At 45.6% G+C, this 19,328-nt stretch overlaps 1 protein-coding gene across 1 annotated transcript in view; it reads right to left on the minus strand.

The window, feature by feature from the left end:
* Nucleotides 1-17,910, minus strand: part of Supt5h (SPT5 homolog, DSIF elongation factor subunit) — a 28,003-nt gene extending 10,093 nt beyond the window's left edge. The window contains exons 1-11 of the mRNA XM_026411537.2: nt 17,840-17,910; nt 17,500-17,583; nt 9,105-9,270; nt 8,156-8,221; nt 7,609-7,620; nt 7,060-7,129; nt 6,873-6,941; nt 6,714-6,779; nt 6,424-6,454; nt 5,982-6,050; nt 608-859 (exon numbers count right to left, since the gene is read on the minus strand). Coding sequence (XP_026267322.1) covers nt 608-859; nt 5,982-6,050; nt 6,424-6,454; nt 6,714-6,779; nt 6,873-6,941; nt 7,060-7,129; nt 7,609-7,620; nt 8,156-8,221; nt 9,105-9,270; nt 17,500-17,574 — 876 coding nt within the window. The 5' untranslated portion in view covers nt 17,575-17,583; nt 17,840-17,910. The remainder of the gene's footprint in view (nt 1-607; nt 860-5,981; nt 6,051-6,423; nt 6,455-6,713; nt 6,780-6,872; nt 6,942-7,059; nt 7,130-7,608; nt 7,621-8,155; nt 8,222-9,104; nt 9,271-17,499; nt 17,584-17,839) is intronic.
* Nucleotides 17,911-19,328: the final 1,418 nt, after the last annotated feature.

Genomic DNA, 19,328 nt, shown 5'->3' on the forward strand with positions numbered 1-19,328 from the left:
TCCCTGGCATCAGCCCTACTGACCTTGTGTATTGTGGGATGTCATCAGCATCCATGACTTCTGTTTCCTAGATACTAGGGTCAATCTCTCCCCAGGTAACTAAAAAATATCTCCAGAAACTGCCAAATTGCTCCTGGGAGCAACAGCGCCCCAGCCTAAGAATAGTGAACTAGTCTCAACAGAGTCAAAATGATTCTATTAAAACACAAATCAAACCACGTCCCTTACCACCTTCCCATCTTACTCCAAGTGAAGCCTAGGCCTACCCCTGGCCGCCAGGCCTCAACACCTCCCTGAGCACATCTCTGCACTCTTACCCTCGCTCCCTCTGCTTTAGCCAGGGACCATCTTGAGTGCCACCCCTTCTGCCCACCACACTCTCTCCACAGCTCACTGCTCACCCCCTTCAGATCTTTACTCACACACCTTTGAAAGTGCCAGAGACGGCCACCCATCTCCTGAGTGCTCAGAACAGAACCGAGGGCTCTGCGTCCCTCTAACCTAAGCAGGACTCTATATTCTCTGCACGCCAAATGGGGGTGGGAAGGACAAAGGACAGGAGAGGATAGATCAGAGAAGCCCCCTTGGCAGCCCCGACTTGCAGCACCTGAGCAATGTCATCCTTATAGATGCCTCGCTTGAGGCGGACCCAGGACTTCGGCTTCAGGTTGGCCACCTCCTTCACCACTTTGAGCACATCTGTCATCTCCTTAATGGGCACCATCTGTTGGTTCCAGTAGCCGAGCCTCAGGTTGCCCACACCCTCGATGGCCTGCTTCACATGGGTCTGCTTGTAGGCTTCCACGTAGATATAGCCCTTCACGTGCTCTGGTGCCACCACTGACTTGATCTGCAGGGGCTATAGGGAGCAGGTGGAAGTTGACAGTCAAGTACAAATGCCAGTGACAGTAATGACTACCACTCTACAGGCTCTCTTCTAGGAAACTAATCCCAGACTTGTGTTGGCACAATGTCATAGATACAAGGATATTCACTGCTGTTGTTTATTTTTAATAAATTTTGTTTTGGTGCTGGGAATAGAACTTAGGGCCTTCAGTGAAGATTTTTTTAATTAATTAATTTATTTTTGATACCAGGGATAACTCAGGGGTGCTTAACCACTAAGACACACCCCCAGTCCTTTTTATTTTGAGATAGGATCTTGCTAAGTTGCTGAGGCTGACTTTGAACTTCCGAATCTCCTGTCTCAGCCTCTTTAGTTGCTGGGATTACAGGTATGTGCCACTGTGCCCAGCATATTTTTGTATTATTTATTCATTCATTCATCCATCCATCCATTTTTGCAGTACAAGTACTGAATCCAGTACTGATCACTGAGCTACATTCCCAAGCCTGTTTGAGACAGGGTCTCACTAAATTGCCCAAGCTGGCCTTTAACTTATGATCCTACTAACTCAGCCTCTTGAATAGTTAGAATTACAGGTACATGCCACCATACCTAGCTGTGCGATTTTCTGGGGGAGGGTGGGAGACTGGGGATTGAACCCAGGAGTGCTTTTAGCATTGAGCTATATCCCAAGTCCTTTTTATTTATATGTATATTTTTTAATTTTTGAGACAAGATCTTGCTTGCCAAATTGTCCAGACTAGCCTTAAACTGATGATCCTCCAGCTTCAGCATCCCAAGCTCCTGGGATAATAGGTATCATTACTATACCCGGCCTACCTATTTTTTAAACTTTCAGTTATTTGTTTTGTAGGACTATTGTTTAAAATTTTGAGATTTTATTTTTTGTAGTGCTGGGGATAGAACCCAGGGCCTCATGCACCCTACACAAGTACTTTACCACTGAGATGCTTTCCCAGCCCTACCCTAGAGTTACTTATTACAACAAATAACCAAGACTGGAAATTTTCATCTATTTATTTATTTATTTTTAAAGGCCATCTTTTTAAAAAATATTTTTATTAGTTATTGATGGACCTTTATTTATTTATTTGTTTATATTTGGTGCTGAGAATTGAACCCAGGGCCTCACACATGCTAGGCAAGCGCTCTACCACTGGACCACAGCCCCAGCTTCAAGACTGGAAATTTTTAAAATGCCCCAAAAGATTGATTAAATTATAGCTTGGCCATACAATAAAATATAATATAGTACTTAAACAAACAAGGGACTGAGTACAGTGGCACACAATCCCAGCAAATTTGGGAGGCTGAGTGAGGCAGGAGGATAGTAAGTTCAAGGCCAACCTGGACAACTTAGCTAGACCCTGTCTCAAAATATGGAAAAAGGGCTGGGGTTGTGGCTCAGTGGTAGAGCGCTTGCCTGGCATGTGTGAGGCCCTGTGTTTGATCCTCAGCACTGCATGAAATAAATAAAATAAAAGATCCATTGACAACTAAAAAAAAAAAAATCTAAAAAGAGAGAGGATTAGGAATATAGCTCAGTGGTAGAACACCTGCCCAGCAAGTCTGAGGCCTTGGGTTCCATCCCTAGCACGCTCCCTGCCCCAGCACCAAATAAAACACTAAAGAACAAAACTAATGAAATCTGATATATGCTACAACATGGATAAACCTTGAAAATATTATGTAAAGGTAAGGTGAGTCATAAAGAGATCATATATCATGTTATTCCATTTATATAAAATACCCTGAACTGTGTCAAATCCATAGAAACAGAAAATAGATGAATGGTTACCCAGGACTATGGAACAGGAAGTGACTACTAATGGGTATGGGTTATTTGGAGAAATGGCAATGTTCTGGAATTAAACAGTGTTCATGGTTGTGAACATACTGAGTATGCTGAAATATGTTAAAAGCCACAGAATTTTACAGTTTAAAAGAGTGAATTTTGGGGCTGGGGTTGTGGCTCAGTGGTAGAGCGTTTGTCTTGCATGTGTGAGGCCCTGGGTTCGATCCTCAGCACCATATAAAAATAAAGATATTGTGTCCATATATCACTAAAAAATATTTTTTAAAAAAAGAGTAAATTTTATGATGTATTAATTATATCTCATTTTTTAAAAATGCAACTAGATTGCTTCAGCATTGGTTGTGATGGTGAAAAGTAGAAACCACCCAAGTGTTCAACAAAAGAGATTATTTAAGCAAGTCATGACCAAGATCCAGCCAATTAATTACAAAGCCTTACAAAGATTGACACAGCTCTATTCAATATAATATGAAAAAATGTTCAAGAGGGGCTGGGGATGTGGCTCAAGCGGTAGGGCGCTCGCCTGGCATGCGTGCGGCCCGGGTTCGATCCTCAGCACCACATACCAACAAAGATGCTGTGTCCGCCGATAAATAAATAAATAAATAAATATTTAAAAAAAAGAAAAAATGTTCAAGAGACAATGTTAGGTGAAAAACAAGATGTTCACTATGATAGCCCAAAAGCAGAATCATCCTATACATTACTGATAAGAAATTAAGTATATCAAAGATGTGTCCCTATCATGAAATCTACCCACTCAGAAAGAATAATGTAGAACTTTATACTAACATGCAAATCTTTTCTAAAACCCAATAGGGAAAGAAAAAAACATGTCCCAACTGTCCAGTACTATTTAGAAAAGTTAAAACTTAGGGAAGAAGCCAGGCACAGTGGTGCACGCCTGTAATCCCAATAGTTTAGGAAACTGAGACAGAAGGATCACCAGACAGAAGGATCACCAGAGTTCAAAGCCAGCCTCAGCAATGGGGAGGCCCTAAGCAACTCAGTGAGACCCTGTCTCTAAATAAAATAAAAAATAGAGCTGGGGATTTGGCTCAGTGGTTGAGTGCCTCCAGTACAAAAAAATACATATATGGGGCAAGAGGCCAGGTGTAATAGTTGAGGCCACTCTGCCCAAGTTCAATCCCCACTACCAAGAAAAAGAAAAAAAAAAAAAATGTGAGGGAAGAGGTCAGGCATATGGATCACAAGTTCAAGGCCAGCCTCAGCAACTTAGTGAGGCTGTCTCAAAATAAATAAAAAAGGGCTGAGGATGTGGCTCGGTAGCAAAGTGTCCCTGGGTTCAATTCCCAGCATCAAAATAAATAAATAATAAAAAATAAAAAATCCAGATAAAGAAAACCTGTCCATTATTGAGATAGTGGGTAAATAAAGAACAGTCCATCTATACAATGGAAGCTCATGCAGACGTTGAAAAAAACTTGTTTCCCGAGTGTGGAAAGACAGATATGACATTGACATGACAGATATGACAAGTCTGGCTAATCAAGAATACAAACAATAATAAATGCCAAAGAGGATGTGGAGAAGAAAGAACACTTTTTTTTCTTTTTTTGGTACTGGGAATTGAACTCAGGGGGAAGGACGAGAGGAGGGAAGGGAAAGTAGGGAATGATTCTGACCAAAATATATTGTTATATCGTGTGCATGTTTATATATTATATGTTAATATACCGATGAAAAATATGGACAAAACCTCCCCAATTTTAGAAGATTAAAAAAATAAAACGGGGGCTGGGGTTGTGGCTCAGTGGTAAAGCGCTCGCCTAGCACGTGCAAGGCCCTGGGTTCGATCCTCAGCACTACAAAACAATAAGTAAATAAAATAAAAATATTTTTAAAATAAATTAATTAAATTAAATAAAACGGGCTGGCTATAGAATGACAAGCATATAATACCATCCTGTTTACAGGGGGGGAAAAAAAAGACATGTACCTTTGAACATGCACAGAAGATGGACCAGAAAACGCAAGAGCCAATAGGAATTGCTTCTGAAAAATGGGACTTTGGGCTTTTATTACTTTGGACATTAAAAACAAAAACAAGTTGAGTTATCAGAGTCATAACTCAAATGAGGTGACTAGTATTTCAGCCCTGGATATGAGGTAGGAAGGTTTGAACATATTCCAAATCATAATTTGCAAATCATGTCCCTACTATTCAACAGTGATCACTTTAGCAGATCAAAGCAAGACTCAGACTGAGTGCAGTGGCACGTGGCTTATAATGTCAGTGAGTCAGGAGGCTGAGCCAGGAAGATTACAAGTTTGAGGCCCCCACACCTTAGTAAAACCCTGTCTTAAAATAAAACATATAAAGACTGGGGGTGTAGCTCAGTGGTAAAGTGCTCTCCTGGATTAAATCCCTAGTACCAAAAAAAAAAAAATAATAATAATTCCTTAGACTTACAGGAACACTACTAAGAAAACTATCCGCCAGCACACCTACACTAGTTTCACAGATTTTGGAGGGTTGGTTCCAAATTGCCAAATGTGCGCCTTTGTTAACAAGTATGCTTACTGAAAACAAGCTGCAAGTTAAACCCTGGCCAAGAGCTGGACATGTCCCAGGTCATTTAATCCTAACGATGCTAAAAGGTAAGCAAAAGGCCCAGAGAGGCAAGAAGCTTAATGGAGTCACACAGATAGAAGAGGCAGGAGAGGATTCAGACCCTGGCAGTCTGACAAAAGATCTAGGTTCTCAAAGCATCACTTGCTGTCTGACGGGCCATGACATTACGGCTTGTTTTTCACGCTGTGAGTGAACATGGAAGGTGGGGCAAAGACCAGCTCTGGCACAGTGGCCACTGTACCCTCAGCATCACCCAGTGCAGGGACAAGCACTGAGGAAGGGCTCTGTATGTGGGGATTATGTGAATGAGACAAGGAGGGAATTTTCTGAACAAGCCCCAAGCCCCCAGGTCCCTCATGGACTTAGCCAAGCTACCCTGTCTTGTGACACCCTCTTCAACTGTAAGAGGATGACAGCTGCCCCACAGGGTTGATCACCAGGCAAAACTCAGTCTCTTGCAGAAGGCACAGGAAGCTAGCTGACAGATCTCCAAAGAATTTCAGGAGCTGTGGGGTTTCATAAGAAATGCAAAGAACAAAGACAAAGCTCTGCGAGGTGCAGAAGAGTTCTCCAGTCTTGCCGCAGTTCAACAGCAAACAGCTCTGCCTAAATCCAGGGACATTTGGTGCCCTTGAAACCTATAACATCCTCCTGAGTTTGGCCTGTCCCTCATCCCCAAGGCTCCTGACTACCCCACTTACCGTGTCTGTGAATTGGTAGGCAATGAACTTGCGCATCAGGGAGATGGCTGTGGCTCGCTCCTCCCCAATCTGGAAGAAGAGAGACAGATCTGGAAGAGCTGGCAAGACGGGAGGGTAGAACATGGAAAAAGTGGGCAGGACAGCAACCAAAAGGACAGTCAGTGGGGCAGAAAGATAAGCAGGAGAGAATGAGGAATGAGAGACAGAGAGGGATGGGCATCAAGAAAGGCAGGGTAGGAGATGGGAAGGGAGGGAGGAAGGGAGGAAGGAGTGAATGGGGCGGGGAGGGTGGGGGCGTGGGCACACACTGGAGAAGGATGGACGAGTAGACAGAAGGACCAGGAAACCCACAGGCCGAGGAGACCCAGAACAGACACACAGTCTCCCTGACAAGCAGTCTCTCCATTCTGACTTCCCCGAGTCCCAGAGCCAGGGCACGCACCTTACATTTGACTGTCCACAGATTGGGATCCCTAGGTAGCAGAGGGAAAAGGAAACCCTTTAGAGGAACTCTCCTCACCAAGAAACGCTGAGCTCACCACAGCCCTGCTTCTTCCCCCTCTCCAGGGTTCTCCCCTCTCTCATCTATACACAGAAGAGAGCTCCAACTGGCCCTCCCCTGCCTCCTGCCACTGCGTCTGTCCCAACTTACTCCAGCAAGTGACCCATTGGGCACCACCAAACCATACCACATTCCCACTTCAGACTTTCTGTCTCGTGCCACCCCCTTACTTGACTCCTGGGAGCAGCTGCTGCTGGGTGATGTCATCTGAGAGCTCATCAGACCCTCCATACACCCTGGAGAGAGATGGGTGTCAGGGAGGAGGGGTGAAGATCTGTGAGGTCCTCCCTCTTCCCTCGTGGGGCCACCTCTCCCCACCCTGCCCTTACGTCTCTCCCACAGATGACTTGGCGTATTTCTTCATGTAATACTCGCCCAGTTCTTCTTCTCGCTGGTCCCTGGGGACGAGGAGGAAAGCAAACATGAACTGAAGGCAAGGGAGGAGAGGGTGGGCTGACTTGCTCCCAAATTTCCCCGAGAGAGCCAGCCCCACCCCAGTTCCCCCTCCCTGCTCACCTCCACAGGTTTTGTAGGCGACGGGCTCCAGAACGGTCTTCATCCAGGACAACATTATCAATATTGGAGGCTGGAAACAAATATGTAGACAGGGTAAGTAAGGGTGGAGAGCAGGGCCTGGAGCATGTGCGGGGGGCGAAGGGAGCCAGAGCCTGACCTGGGGCAGGAAGACACCTCCTGAGGAACCCCCAGCCCTCACCCCCTAGGCTCTTTCTCATCATTTCACCACAAAGGCTTGGCGACAGGGCCCAGCTGTTGGGGCACACTGAACAGTCCCCCTCTCACAGCCATGGTCTAAACACACCCTGACTTCATCCCACACCTTGCATCTATGCCACCCACAACGCTCAGTCACCTACAGAAATCCAACACACATTCCCAGATTAACCGGGGCTGGAGACCTAGCTCTAGAACTCCCTGACTTTGGACTCTACATGAGTCAGAGCCCCCAAGCCAGACAGGGTCAAGGGCTGAGGGCAGGATGCTGTCGGAAGGCAGAAACATCAGGCTATGGGAGAGGGGCACAAATCACACTTTCCAGGTTCTTACCTTCAATCTCTTCTACTTGGAGGAAGAGGAGGAGGTGGTGGTGGTGGTGGTGGTGGTGGTGGTGGTGGTGGGCGAGGGCAGACAAAGTATGAGCCAAATTATAGCAGCAAAATCAACCAATGGGTTGGGGGAGGGGAAAGGAGGGACACGAGAAGGTTGAAAATCAAAAGTAAAGGCCAGGCACCAGGTGGTGGGAGAAGCCGGAATGTATGAGGCGCACAGAACGAAAATAACAGGGAACAGGGGGCACTGGCCCAGGAAGTGGGGGGTATCTTGCCCACCCAACAACCCACAGAAGGGATTCACTGGGGCCCTGGGGTCCCAGAGTCCTCTCCCCACAATCCCCACCACCCCATAATCCCAGCCCCCCACTCATGGGCCTAAAAGGAAAAGGGTGGGGAGCTGGTCTCTCTGGCAAGGACAGAAAGAAGCAAGGTGAAGAGGATAGGGGTTGGGGTGATACAGGGCATGGGGTGGGAGAAGGCCTTGGAAGACCCTCTTGGGCAGAACCCTCCCACCGCCTCGAAGAGGCAGGGCCCACACACACCTTTCTCCAGGATGTCTTCAGCTCCGTCCTCCCACTGGTCCTCATCCTCATACTCATCGTCAACATCTGAAAGTGGAAGGCAAAATAGTCAGGGAGACAGTTGGGGCAAAGGTGACCTCATGACAACAGCTCTCAGCAATGAAGCATTTCCTCTGGGACATGGGTTCTAGGAATGTCCATTCTACAGAGCAGGACACTGGCTCTGAGAGGCCAGGTCACACCGTGGAGCTGCTACAGGAGAGTCAGGTGCAGCGCACAGACCCACCCGTCTAAATGTCAACTCTCCACCCCACCCACATATCCCGTTGAAAAAATAGAATCGGCAGGGTGTGGTGGCACATGCCTATAACCCTAGCTCTTTGGGAGGCTGAGGCAGGAGAATCCCAAGTTTGAGACCAACCTCAGGAACTTAGCAAGACCCTGTCTCAAAATAAAACCTAAAAAGAGCTGGGGATGTAGCTCACTGGTAGAGCACTGTGAGTTCAATCCCCAGTACCACAGCGGGGGAAACTTACACATACAAAAGATCAAAGTAAGCAAGCAAAAAAGTCTCTTCTTCCTACCAAGGGAAAACTAATATATACAATTTCACTTTTACTGTTGATGGTGCTAAGAATCAAACCCAGGGCCTGGTAAATGCTAAGCACATGCTATACCACTGAACTACACTTCTGGCCCCAAAATGTTTTTAAAAGTATGTTCAGCGGGCTGGGGTTGTGGCTCCGCGGTAGAGCGCTCGCCTAGCACGTGTGAGGCCCTGGGTTCGATCCTCAGCACCACATAAAAATAAATAAAAAAAAGATATTGTGTCCTACCACATACAACTAAAAAAACAAAACAAAACCCCAGAAACGGAGCTAAAGGTGTTCCCATGTCCTCGTGTCTTTATGTCCCCAGGCACGTTTGTTCAGTGGGCTCTGCTCAGTGCTTGCCGAGTCCCATGACATACCAGCTTCATCCAGAATGAAGCCACCATGGCGGGGTTTCTTGGGGGGACGGTCATCATCTTCTTCTTCCTCCTCTTCATCATATTCCTCCTCCTCTTCTTCCTCCTCTTCCTCCTCCTGCTCCTCTTCCTTCTCACTGCCTGCTGCACTCCGCCGCTCTTCCTCTACCTGCAGGAGTCAGGTAGAATTGGGGTGCCAGGGTTCTACCATCTCAAATCCAAAAATCAAGCTACCTCTCCCCAAAACCTGACCTTAGACCTGCCAGGCCAATCCTAGCCCCTCAGCTCTGCCTCTACATCCTCCCCCTCTGGCCAGGCCTTTGATTACCACCCTAACTCTGACAGCGTCACCAAGCTCCCAATCCACCCCTGGCAGCTGGCCCTCACTATTCCCTCTTAGAATCCCTGCTCATCCTCTACCTGGCCATCAAGAGCCACACACCAAGGATCAAAGCAAGCAAACAAAAAGTCTCTTACTAGGCTAGAATATATAGTACGTATGTATGTATGAATTTGGTGGTGCTAGGGTTGGAACCCAGGGATGAGGACTCAGTCCGTGGTCCTCATCTCTGTCCATCCTACAACCCCCCTGAGCTATCTTATTCAGACCTTGGCTCAGGTGAGCAGCTCTGACAATGACTCCAGGAGCCATCTCTGGTACACACTACTCTCCAGCCTCGTGCTCACTAACCCAACACTAACTGCATGGACTTCCGGTGGACCTTACCTGTAGCCACCCCAACTGCACCTGGCACCACTAGCCACACCATCCCCAAGGATGACACTCCTCCCTTGGCTCCCGCACATGGTGCAGTCCCAGTTTGCTCTAACTGTGCTGCTCCTCTCACTCTGCTCACTCCCCATGGGCAGCTTTGAACACCAGGGGTCAGTCCAGGGCCCATCTGGCTTCTCTGTCCATACCTTCCATTCCACCTTCCCTCTCCTCACCTCTCTTATCTCCCACTTTTTTTTTTTTTTTTTTTTTACAACTAGGGAGCCTCTGGCATTCCAGCGCCTTTTCCATGCCTCCCAGCCTTCAAACACAGGAGGTCCCACACTGACCTCAGTGTCTTCTCTTAAACTTGGCCTCCTCTAGTTCTCCTCAAGCACCAGATCCTTGTCCTTTCTGCTGCCTGTAACTGTCATCTCTCCAGTCCATCCCTTTCCCTAACCCCACATCCTGACACCTAAGCCACCACACTATACTCCAGCCCTGGGTCCCTGCCCTGGATTCCTCCTGGTCTCCGGGCCTCTAATCCCTCTTCCCAAATCAGTCACAAAATTAACTCTTACAAAATACTAAACTATGTTTCCCAAACTTAATCTTTACTTCAATAAGTTTACAACATCTCTTTTCATGACCATATCACTATTACAACCCATTTACTTAATATTTCCTTCAAATTCACTCACCTTTTTACCTTTTTTTTGGCAGTATTGGGGATTAAACCAGGAACACTCTACCACTGAACTACATCGCCAGCCTTTAAAATTTTTTTTTTCCCCCAAATTTTGAGACAGGATCTCACTTGGTTGCTCAGGCTGGCCTCAAACTTGTGATCCTCCTGCCTCAGTCTCCTAAACTGTTGGGATTACAGGTGTGCACCCTCTTGCCTGGCCCACTCACATTTGTAATTAAGTGAAATGTTTCTGGGCTGGGTATGTGGCTCAGTGAGACAGCATTTCTGTGAAGGACAAACAAGGTCCTAGATATGATCATTAGCAAAAAAAAAAAAAAAAAAAAGAAAGAAAAAGAAAAAAGAAAGATTTGTCCATGTTTTGAAATGTTTCATAATTAAAAGGTTTTTGAAAGCTTGTTTTAACTAGAAAGTAACCGTAAAGATAAAAGCCAAACAAAGTTGTTATTGTTGAGTCCAGCACATAGGGACTGCTACAGGCTCTAAGCCTAAGCCTGATAAACACACAGGCCAACAAATCTCAGGTGTTCAGGACGCAGCAGCGCCCAAATTAAACTTTTCCATGATTCCATCAAAAAGACAGAATATACAGCTGAAAAGGAAATTTCTCATTATGTGATTCAATACAGCTTAAGATCTAACCCTCATCCCACCTAGAAGAACCTCTCATCACTCCTGACCTGGAACATATCCTTCAATCTTGGGAAACTATGATCTAAACCATGGATTTGAGGTGACCTGGAAGCGTACACCCTGCCCACTGCCTGACCTCTTCTTTCCCCACTAGGTCTCAGCTGCACTGAACACTTGTTCCTCTATCATTCAGATTTGTTTGCTTGTTTTTTCCCTTTATTTTGGTGCTGGGGTCCAATCTCAGGTCCCTGTGCATGCTAATCAAACACTCTACCAGAGAACTACACACAGAACCCCTATACCAGGCTCTCTGCTCTAGCCATCATCCTTACCAGTACTCTGCATAAAAAGTTGTTCTCCGGCTAGGGATGGAGCCCAGTGACGGAATGCTTGCCTGTCATACAAGACCCTGGGTCAATTCCTAGCACTGTGAAAAATAAAATAGCCGGGCATGGTGGCATATGCCTGTAAACTCAGCAACTTGGGAAGCTTAGGCAGGAGGATCACAAGTTTGAGGCCTGACTCAGTACCTCAGGGACACCTTTGCAACCCAGCAAGATCCTGTCTCAAATTAAAAAATACAAAAAGAGGAGCAGGGCATGGTGTTACATATCTATAATCCTAGCAACTGGGGAGGCTGATGCAGGAAGATTCCAAACTCAAGGTCAGCCTTAGCAATTCAGTGAGACTCTGCCTCAAAAATAATAAATGAGAGGCTGGGGATGTGGCTCAAGCGGTAGCACGCTCGCCTGGCATGTGCAGGGCGCTGGGTTCGATCCTCAGCACCACATAAAAATAAAATAAAGATATTGTGTCCACCAAGAACTAAAAAATAAATATTGAAAAATTCTTTCTCTCTTTAAAAATAATAATAATAAATGAATAAAATTAAATAAGTTTTTTAAAAGGGGGGGCAAGGGATGTAGCTCAGTGGTAAAGTGCTCTTGGGTTCAAACCCCAGTACCAAATAAATACAAAAATGAAATAAAAAGTTCTCTCCTCTATCTCCCACCTATACTTCAAACACTCCCTTTTCTGGCAGGAGATGCAGCTCAGTGGTAGAGCACTCGCCTAGCATGTGTGATGCTCTGGATTCAATCCCCAGAAACACACACACACTCACTCTCTCTCTCTCTCCCCCCCTCCCCCTTTTCCAGGCAGCTGTCACTGCCTCCTCTCCCCTAGGAAATGCCAGGAGCATCCTCTGGGCTCCCTCCATATAGCCCTGAACACTGAGAGCTCCCTGACACCAGGGCACAAGCTCTCTCAGGCACCACTGGTTCCCTCAGTATCACCCGGCCCACTGCTGGGCTGGGCACAGAAGAATGACACAGCTGAAAAGGAAGTTTCTCATTATGTGATTCTAACCCTCATCCCATCTAAAAGCACTTCTTATCACTCCTGACCTAGAACACATCCTACAATCTTGGGATGTGCTTAATACACGATGCCAGCTAACCAGCCCAAGGCGTTTTGCCCTCCCCCACCACCTCCCCGGCCCCAGACAGGCTATCACTATGTTACCCAGGCTGGCCTGAAGTTCCTAAGCTCAAATAATCCTCCTGCCTCAGCATCCTGAGAGCAGTACATGTGCCACTGTGCCTGGCTTAATCTCCATTTGAATGACCCAAGCCTGATTTGGAAGAATTCTGTCATCACTCCCCTTTGCTGGGCCCTACAGAAACCTTGTAACACACTTTTCATCCCTACCTGAGGTTAGAGCTCCCCATACTACATGTCTGTGTTACCTCAGGGCTCAAGCAGGCTCTTCAGCAGTCCTCAACAGCACCTGTAATAACTGCCTATAAAACTCCCCCGGACTCCCGGGCACGGTGGCACAGGCCTATAATCTCAATGGGTCAGGAGGCTGAGGCACAAGAATTGCAAGTTCAAAGCCAGCCTCAGCAAAAGCAGCGAGGTGCTAAGCAACTCAGTGAGACCCTGTCTCTAAGTAAAATACAAAATAGGGCTGGGGATGTGGCTCAGTGGTTGAGTGCCCCGGGTTCAATCCCCAGTACCAAAAAAAAAAAAAAAAGCAAAAAAACTCCCTAGGACTGACAGCTCTATGAGGGCTCACACCAAGAACTCCAGAAAACAAAATGAATTAACAGGTTTCTGGGGTTGTGGGTGGGAAGCCAGCTGATTCCCCAGCAGTGCTCATTATTTGCCTTCCTGGCACATCTACACAAAGAACCCTTTCGATCTAGGCCTATGTCAACATCTGGCCACCTGAAAAGCCCATCCAGCCCTGTCTCTAGCAATGGGGTAGGCCTCACACTGCCCTTCTGCCTCACTTGGAGACAGCCGAGTCCACAGGTGACTAAAGAGCATAGTATGAGTAGAGAAGCAGGGGACCAAGGATAAAGGAGGACAGGGAGAGAAAGAGGAAGAACTGGGGAATGAAGTTGACCAAATTATACTGGGTGCATATATCAATATATCACAATGTGTCCCAATTTTATATAAAACTCTAATGTATCAACTAAAAAATGCACAAATAGAAGGAGACCAATAGAGCAGAAGGAGGGGATCAGATAGAGGGAGGAGGGAAGGGCAAGGATAGTACAGGGGACTAAAATGGAGCAAATCAGGTTATATGCACTTATGAATACATCAAACTCCACTATTATGTATAACTACAAAACTCTAAAAATAATAAGTGGAGGGGAAAAAATTCTATTATGTTGCTAGAAAGTGAGACTTACACAGTGCAAAGCAGAACGTCCCAGAAGAAAAAGGAACTAGGGATCATCCTGGTCTGATTATCACCAAGCTTTAACCACCAAGCAGTGACTTGAAGCCATGAGTCACAGGCCAAGGACCCAGTGCTACAGCTTGGTGCAAAGACCTTTCCTGTCATCCTTCCGCTAGCCCTACCCCTCCAAGGCATCCCAGCACCTCCAACTCCTGGCTGGAAGCAGAAGAGGTCCTAAAAAGATCAAGAACTGACAATCAAATGCCCATAAAAGCCAGGTGCAGTGGCATACACCATAATTCCAGCTACTCAGGAAACTGAAGCAAGAAAATCAAAAGTTTGAGGGCTGGGGATACAGTTCAGGGGAAGAGTATCTGTCTAGCATGCACTAGACCCTGCGTTCAATCCCCAGTGCTACAAAAATAAATAAAACCTTTTTTGTTTAAAGTAAATTTAAGTCTTTGCACATCAAACAAGTCATCTAGCTAGGCTTAGTGGTCCATGCCTATATCCCAGAGACCCAGGAAATTGAGCAGGAGAACCATAAGTTTAAGGACTTAGCAAGGACTGGGTATACAGCTCAACTGGTAGAGTGCTTGCCTCACATGCACAAGGCCCTGGGTTGAATCCCCAGCACCCCCCCCAAAAATTAAAATAATCAATATGCACAACTATAATGCACCAATTAAAAATGTGGAAAATGGAGTTGGGGTTGTGGCTCAGTGGTAGCGCACTTGCCTAGCATGTGTGAGGCACTGGGTTCGATTCTCAGCACCACATACAAATAAATAAAATAAAGGTCCATCAACAACTAAAAAATATTTTTTTAAAAAGTGAAAAAAAAAATTTAAAAAATGAATATTAAGGGGCTAGGGTTGTAGCTCAGTAGGTAGAGTGTTTGCCATGCATGTGTGAGGCACTGGGTTCTATCCTTAGCACCACATACAAACAAATAAATAAAATACAGGTTAAAAAATATATATGTATATAAAGCTGGGCCCAGTGGCACACACCTGTAATTCCAGTGGCTTGGCTCAGGAGGCTGAGGCAGAAGGATCATGAGTTCAAAGCCAGCCTCAGCAACAGCAAGGCACTAAGCAACTCAGTGAGACACTGTCTCTAAATAAAATACAAAATAAGGCTGGGGATGTGGTCGAGTGGCCCTGAATTCAATCCCTGGTGCCAAAAAAGTAAAGTAAAAAAAAAAAAAAAAAAAATATATATATATATATATACACACACACACAGACACACACACACACACACACAGACACAATATTAAGGGCTGGGCACAGGGGTGCAGGCCTGTAATCCTAGCGGCTCAGGAGGCTGAGACAGGAAAATCACAAGTTCAAAGTCAGCCTCAGCAAAAAGCTGCTAAGAAACTCAGTGTGACCCTGTCTCTAAATAAAATACAATATAATGCTGGGGATGTGGCTCATGTGGTCGAGTACCCCTGAGTTCAATCCCTGGTACCAAAAAAAATAAATAAATATTAAGGGTGTGGATGGGGGCTGGGGATGTGGCTCAAGCGGTAGCACGCTCGCCTAGCGTGCGTGCGGCCGGGTTCGATCCTCAGCACCACATACAAACAAAGATATTGTGTCCGCCGAGAACTAAGAAAAAATAAATAAATATTAAAATTCTCTCTCTGTCCCCCCCTCTCTCTCACTCTCTCTTTAAAAAAAAAAAAAAGGGGGGGGGGTGTGGATGTACCTCAGTGGTAGACTCCCCCTTGGTCCAATTCCCCATATTGAAAGAAGGGAAAAAAAACCTAGCTGGGCATGGTGGCACATGCCTGTAATCCCAGTGACTCAGGAGGCTAGGGAAGAGGATCACAAATTTGACACCAGCCTCAGCAACTTACTAAGATCCTGTCTCAAAATAAAAAACAAAAATGACCCTGAGAATGTAGCTCAGTGGTAAAACATCCTGTGTTCAATGCCCAGTGCCAAAAAACAAACACCAAACATAATCTCTAATCATCTTGTCATCTCTTTGTTCACTGGTTTTGACTCCTGTCTGCTAAATGTGAATTCCACAAAAGCAAAGATTTGTTTTGCTCTACTGTCTGCCAGACCTGGAAATGTATTAGAACACAGCAGTAGACACTCAGGCATTTGTTTATGTGTTCAACAATTTAAAAAGAAATAAATAAAAAATTAGTAGTTAAAAAAAAGAATACTTGAAATCAGAAATGTCCCAGATAATGTTTGGTCTGGGTTCCTAAAACAGAGACAATCAACAGACCCAAAACCAAAGTGAACTTTCTCCAAAATCTAAGGACATTTCCCTCCTTTGCTTTTGGTTCCCTCTCAGTTAAGGCCAGATTTCTCACCATAGCCTTCAAGATTCTATATGCATATATACACACACACTTCCTTTCTCTTGCTGTGAGATCTGATGTACCACCTGGAATCTGCTAGCAGGAAGGCCATTAGACCTTGGACAAGAACCATAAACTTAAAATAAACCTGTTTTCTTAATAATAATAATAAATCCTATGTGTCGTCTTCCTGTTACTTGTGTGTTACACTTGCTCTGATTCAGCCACATGAGACCCCTTATTCTTGTTACTCCTTGGATAGGGCAGACACATTCCGAACTTTGCATGTGATGATTCCTCTTACTGAAAACTCTTCCTCCAGATTTCCACAAGACTTACTCCCTCACCTCCAAGTCTTCCTTCAAATGTTACCCTCTCAGACTTATTCTGATCACCCTATTCCAGTGCAAGCAGGACTTCCTATTTCCTTTCTCTCCTCTGCTTTTCTCCCAAGCACCTTCTAGTTTAACACAGGCAGAGTATTCTTTATCCAAAACACTTGGGACCAGGAAACTTCAAATTTTTTAAAATTTTGGAATATTTGCACATACATAAAAAGCTACATTGGGGATGTAATCCAAGTGTAAGCAGGAATTCATTTATATTATATATACTTTATACTCAGCAGCCTGAAATAATTTTATATAATATTTTTGTGGACTGATTTTTTTATTTCAATCTGTCACATGAAGTCAGGTATGGAATGTTCCACTTGTGGCATCATATTGGTATTAAAAAGTTTCAGATTTGGGGACTGGGGATATGGCTCAGTGATAGAATAATTGCTTAGCATGTACAAGCCCTTGGGTTCAATCCCCCCCCAACACCACTCAGTGCCGCCCCCCCCCAAAAAAAAGGAACAGGTTCAGATTTTGGAACATTTCGGATTTTCAGACTAGTAATATTCAATCTGTACATAGTTTAATCATTTATACTTATTTACATGGACGAACATACATTTACTTATTATTTATGCTTATTACCACTTAAAAATCTGTTTTGTTTACTGGTGTAGCCTAAGAGCAAAGAATTGTGCCTAGCAATGTAGGTACTACAAATACATTTTTGTGATGACGGGGCATAAAAACAACCAGGTCCTTTAGACACATCACCTTTTATCTCACTGCACCCGGCACACCCCAGGCCTCCAGAACCTCTCCCTCTGCTTGACGTCTACTTGCTTATTTTGCTATATCTGCCGACAATCTGGAAGCCCCCAGAAGCTGCAGTCGGTTCTGAGTGTCCCTGGGCTTCCAAAGGTGCCTTTCTGCCCACCCCGCGTCCTATCTCCAGGGTAATAGCTCCCCGAGCGCCCCAGCCACAGACCTCGGCCTCCTCGCCGTCACTGCTGCGCTCACTGTCCTCCTCCTCGGAGAAGTTGCTGTCTTCGCTGTCCGACATCTTCTGCTCCTGTAGGGAAAGACCCCCGGCCTCAGAGCATCCAAAATTCCCAAGCTCCACCCTCAGCCTCAGTTTCCCCGCTAGTTCTTTGGGAGAAGAAAAATCCCTTGGCGCACTTCCGGCAGCCTCGTTTTGGCAATCGGGAACCAGAGTGGGGAATGTCCCTATGCCACCTCCTAACACACCCCGAGTCTTCCCATCAGGTCTCTACAACTTTCCGATCTCCACCAATCCTAAGGCCTACCACCTCTGAAGTCCCCCTTACCGCTTCGGTTCCACCTCCGCCTTCTGTACCAGCTGCTGTTCACACGACGCCTAGCTAGGACTGATGAATCCTCTCGCGATAACCTACCCTTTGGCCTCGCCTAACGCGAGATTTCCGAGGCTGGCCCCGGGCGACGCACTTCCAGGCCGCCATCTTGAGAGTGACAGGATTATCTTAAGCAGAAGGTGGAGCCGACATCTTGGGAGGGTCAAGAATGAGAGTTTTCCACGTCGGGATCCAACTTTGTGTAGCTCGAATTCGTACTTGAATTTAGTGAGTGGCTTACTCATTATCTTATAGACTCTCTAAAACATCCCTACGAGATCGGTACTCCCATTTTACAGAAGCGGAAACATGCTCAGAAAAATTAAATGAGAAGCAGCCGACTCAAGATTTCTCCCCAAGTTTGGGGGACCCTAAAGTTTCTGTTTTGCGTTACTGTGGATTGAACCCAATGGCACTTTACCACTGAGCCACATCCCAGTCCTTTTTCTTTTATTTCTTCTTTTTTTTTTTTTTTAATTTTGAGACAGGGTCTCGATAAATTGCCCAGGCTGACCTTGCGATCCTTTCGTTCCAACAGCCTGAGTCGCTAGGATCACAAGCGTGTTGTATTTGCGCTCAGATCCCTGATTTTCTTTGGGGTCTCCCAAAATTTATTTCAGCATTAATTTATGTAATAGTAATGACGCGTCAGCCTGATGGCAAAGAGGATAAGTACCGGGGAGAAATGTAAAATAACCAGTTGGAGGATTTTTAAAACTCAGAGGCTTTTGTAACACATGACTAAAATTTCTCACATAAGCAAGGTTCAAACACCTGGTTTCAGTTGAGAAGGAAACTTTTTTTTTTCTTTTTTTTTTAAGGCTCTGGGGATTGAGTCCAGGGCCCAGTATATACTGAGCAAGTGCTCTGCCCTTAAGCCACGTCTTCACCCCACTCGCCTACCCACGCCTTTGAGCCACATCCCAGCCCCCCCCCACACACTTTTTAAATATTTTATTTAGAAACGGTCTCACTGAGTTGCCAAGCCTCTTGCTTTTGCTGAGCCTGGCTTTGAACTTGTGATCCTCTTGCCTCTAAGGAGCATCACCATACCCGCCCCCCACCCTTTTTTTGAGATAGGATCTAGCTAAATTGCCCAGGTTGGCCTTGAATTTGCCATGCTCCTGCCTCAGTCTCCTAGTCTCCTGAATACCTGGAATTACACGTGTGTGCCAGCGCACCAAGTTTACATAACTTTGTTGTTGTCCTGTTTGCTTTATGTTTGTTTTGGGTACTGGGGATTGAACCCAGGAGCACTTTACCACTGAGCTACATCCCCAGCCCTTTTTATTTTTTATTTTGAGATAGGGTCTTCTTAAATGGATGAAATTGGTCTGGAACTTGCCATCCTCATGCCTCAGCATGAAGAAACTGAGCCCAGAGAAGTTAAAGGAGCTTCTCACAGGCCACAAATCAGAAACCCTTTGCAAATTGGGCTCCAAAT

This window comes from Urocitellus parryii, chromosome 15, assembly GCF_045843805.1.
Source record: "Urocitellus parryii isolate mUroPar1 chromosome 15, mUroPar1.hap1, whole genome shotgun sequence".
In the NCBI taxonomy this organism is placed as follows: domain Eukaryota; kingdom Metazoa; phylum Chordata; class Mammalia; order Rodentia; family Sciuridae; genus Urocitellus; species Urocitellus parryii.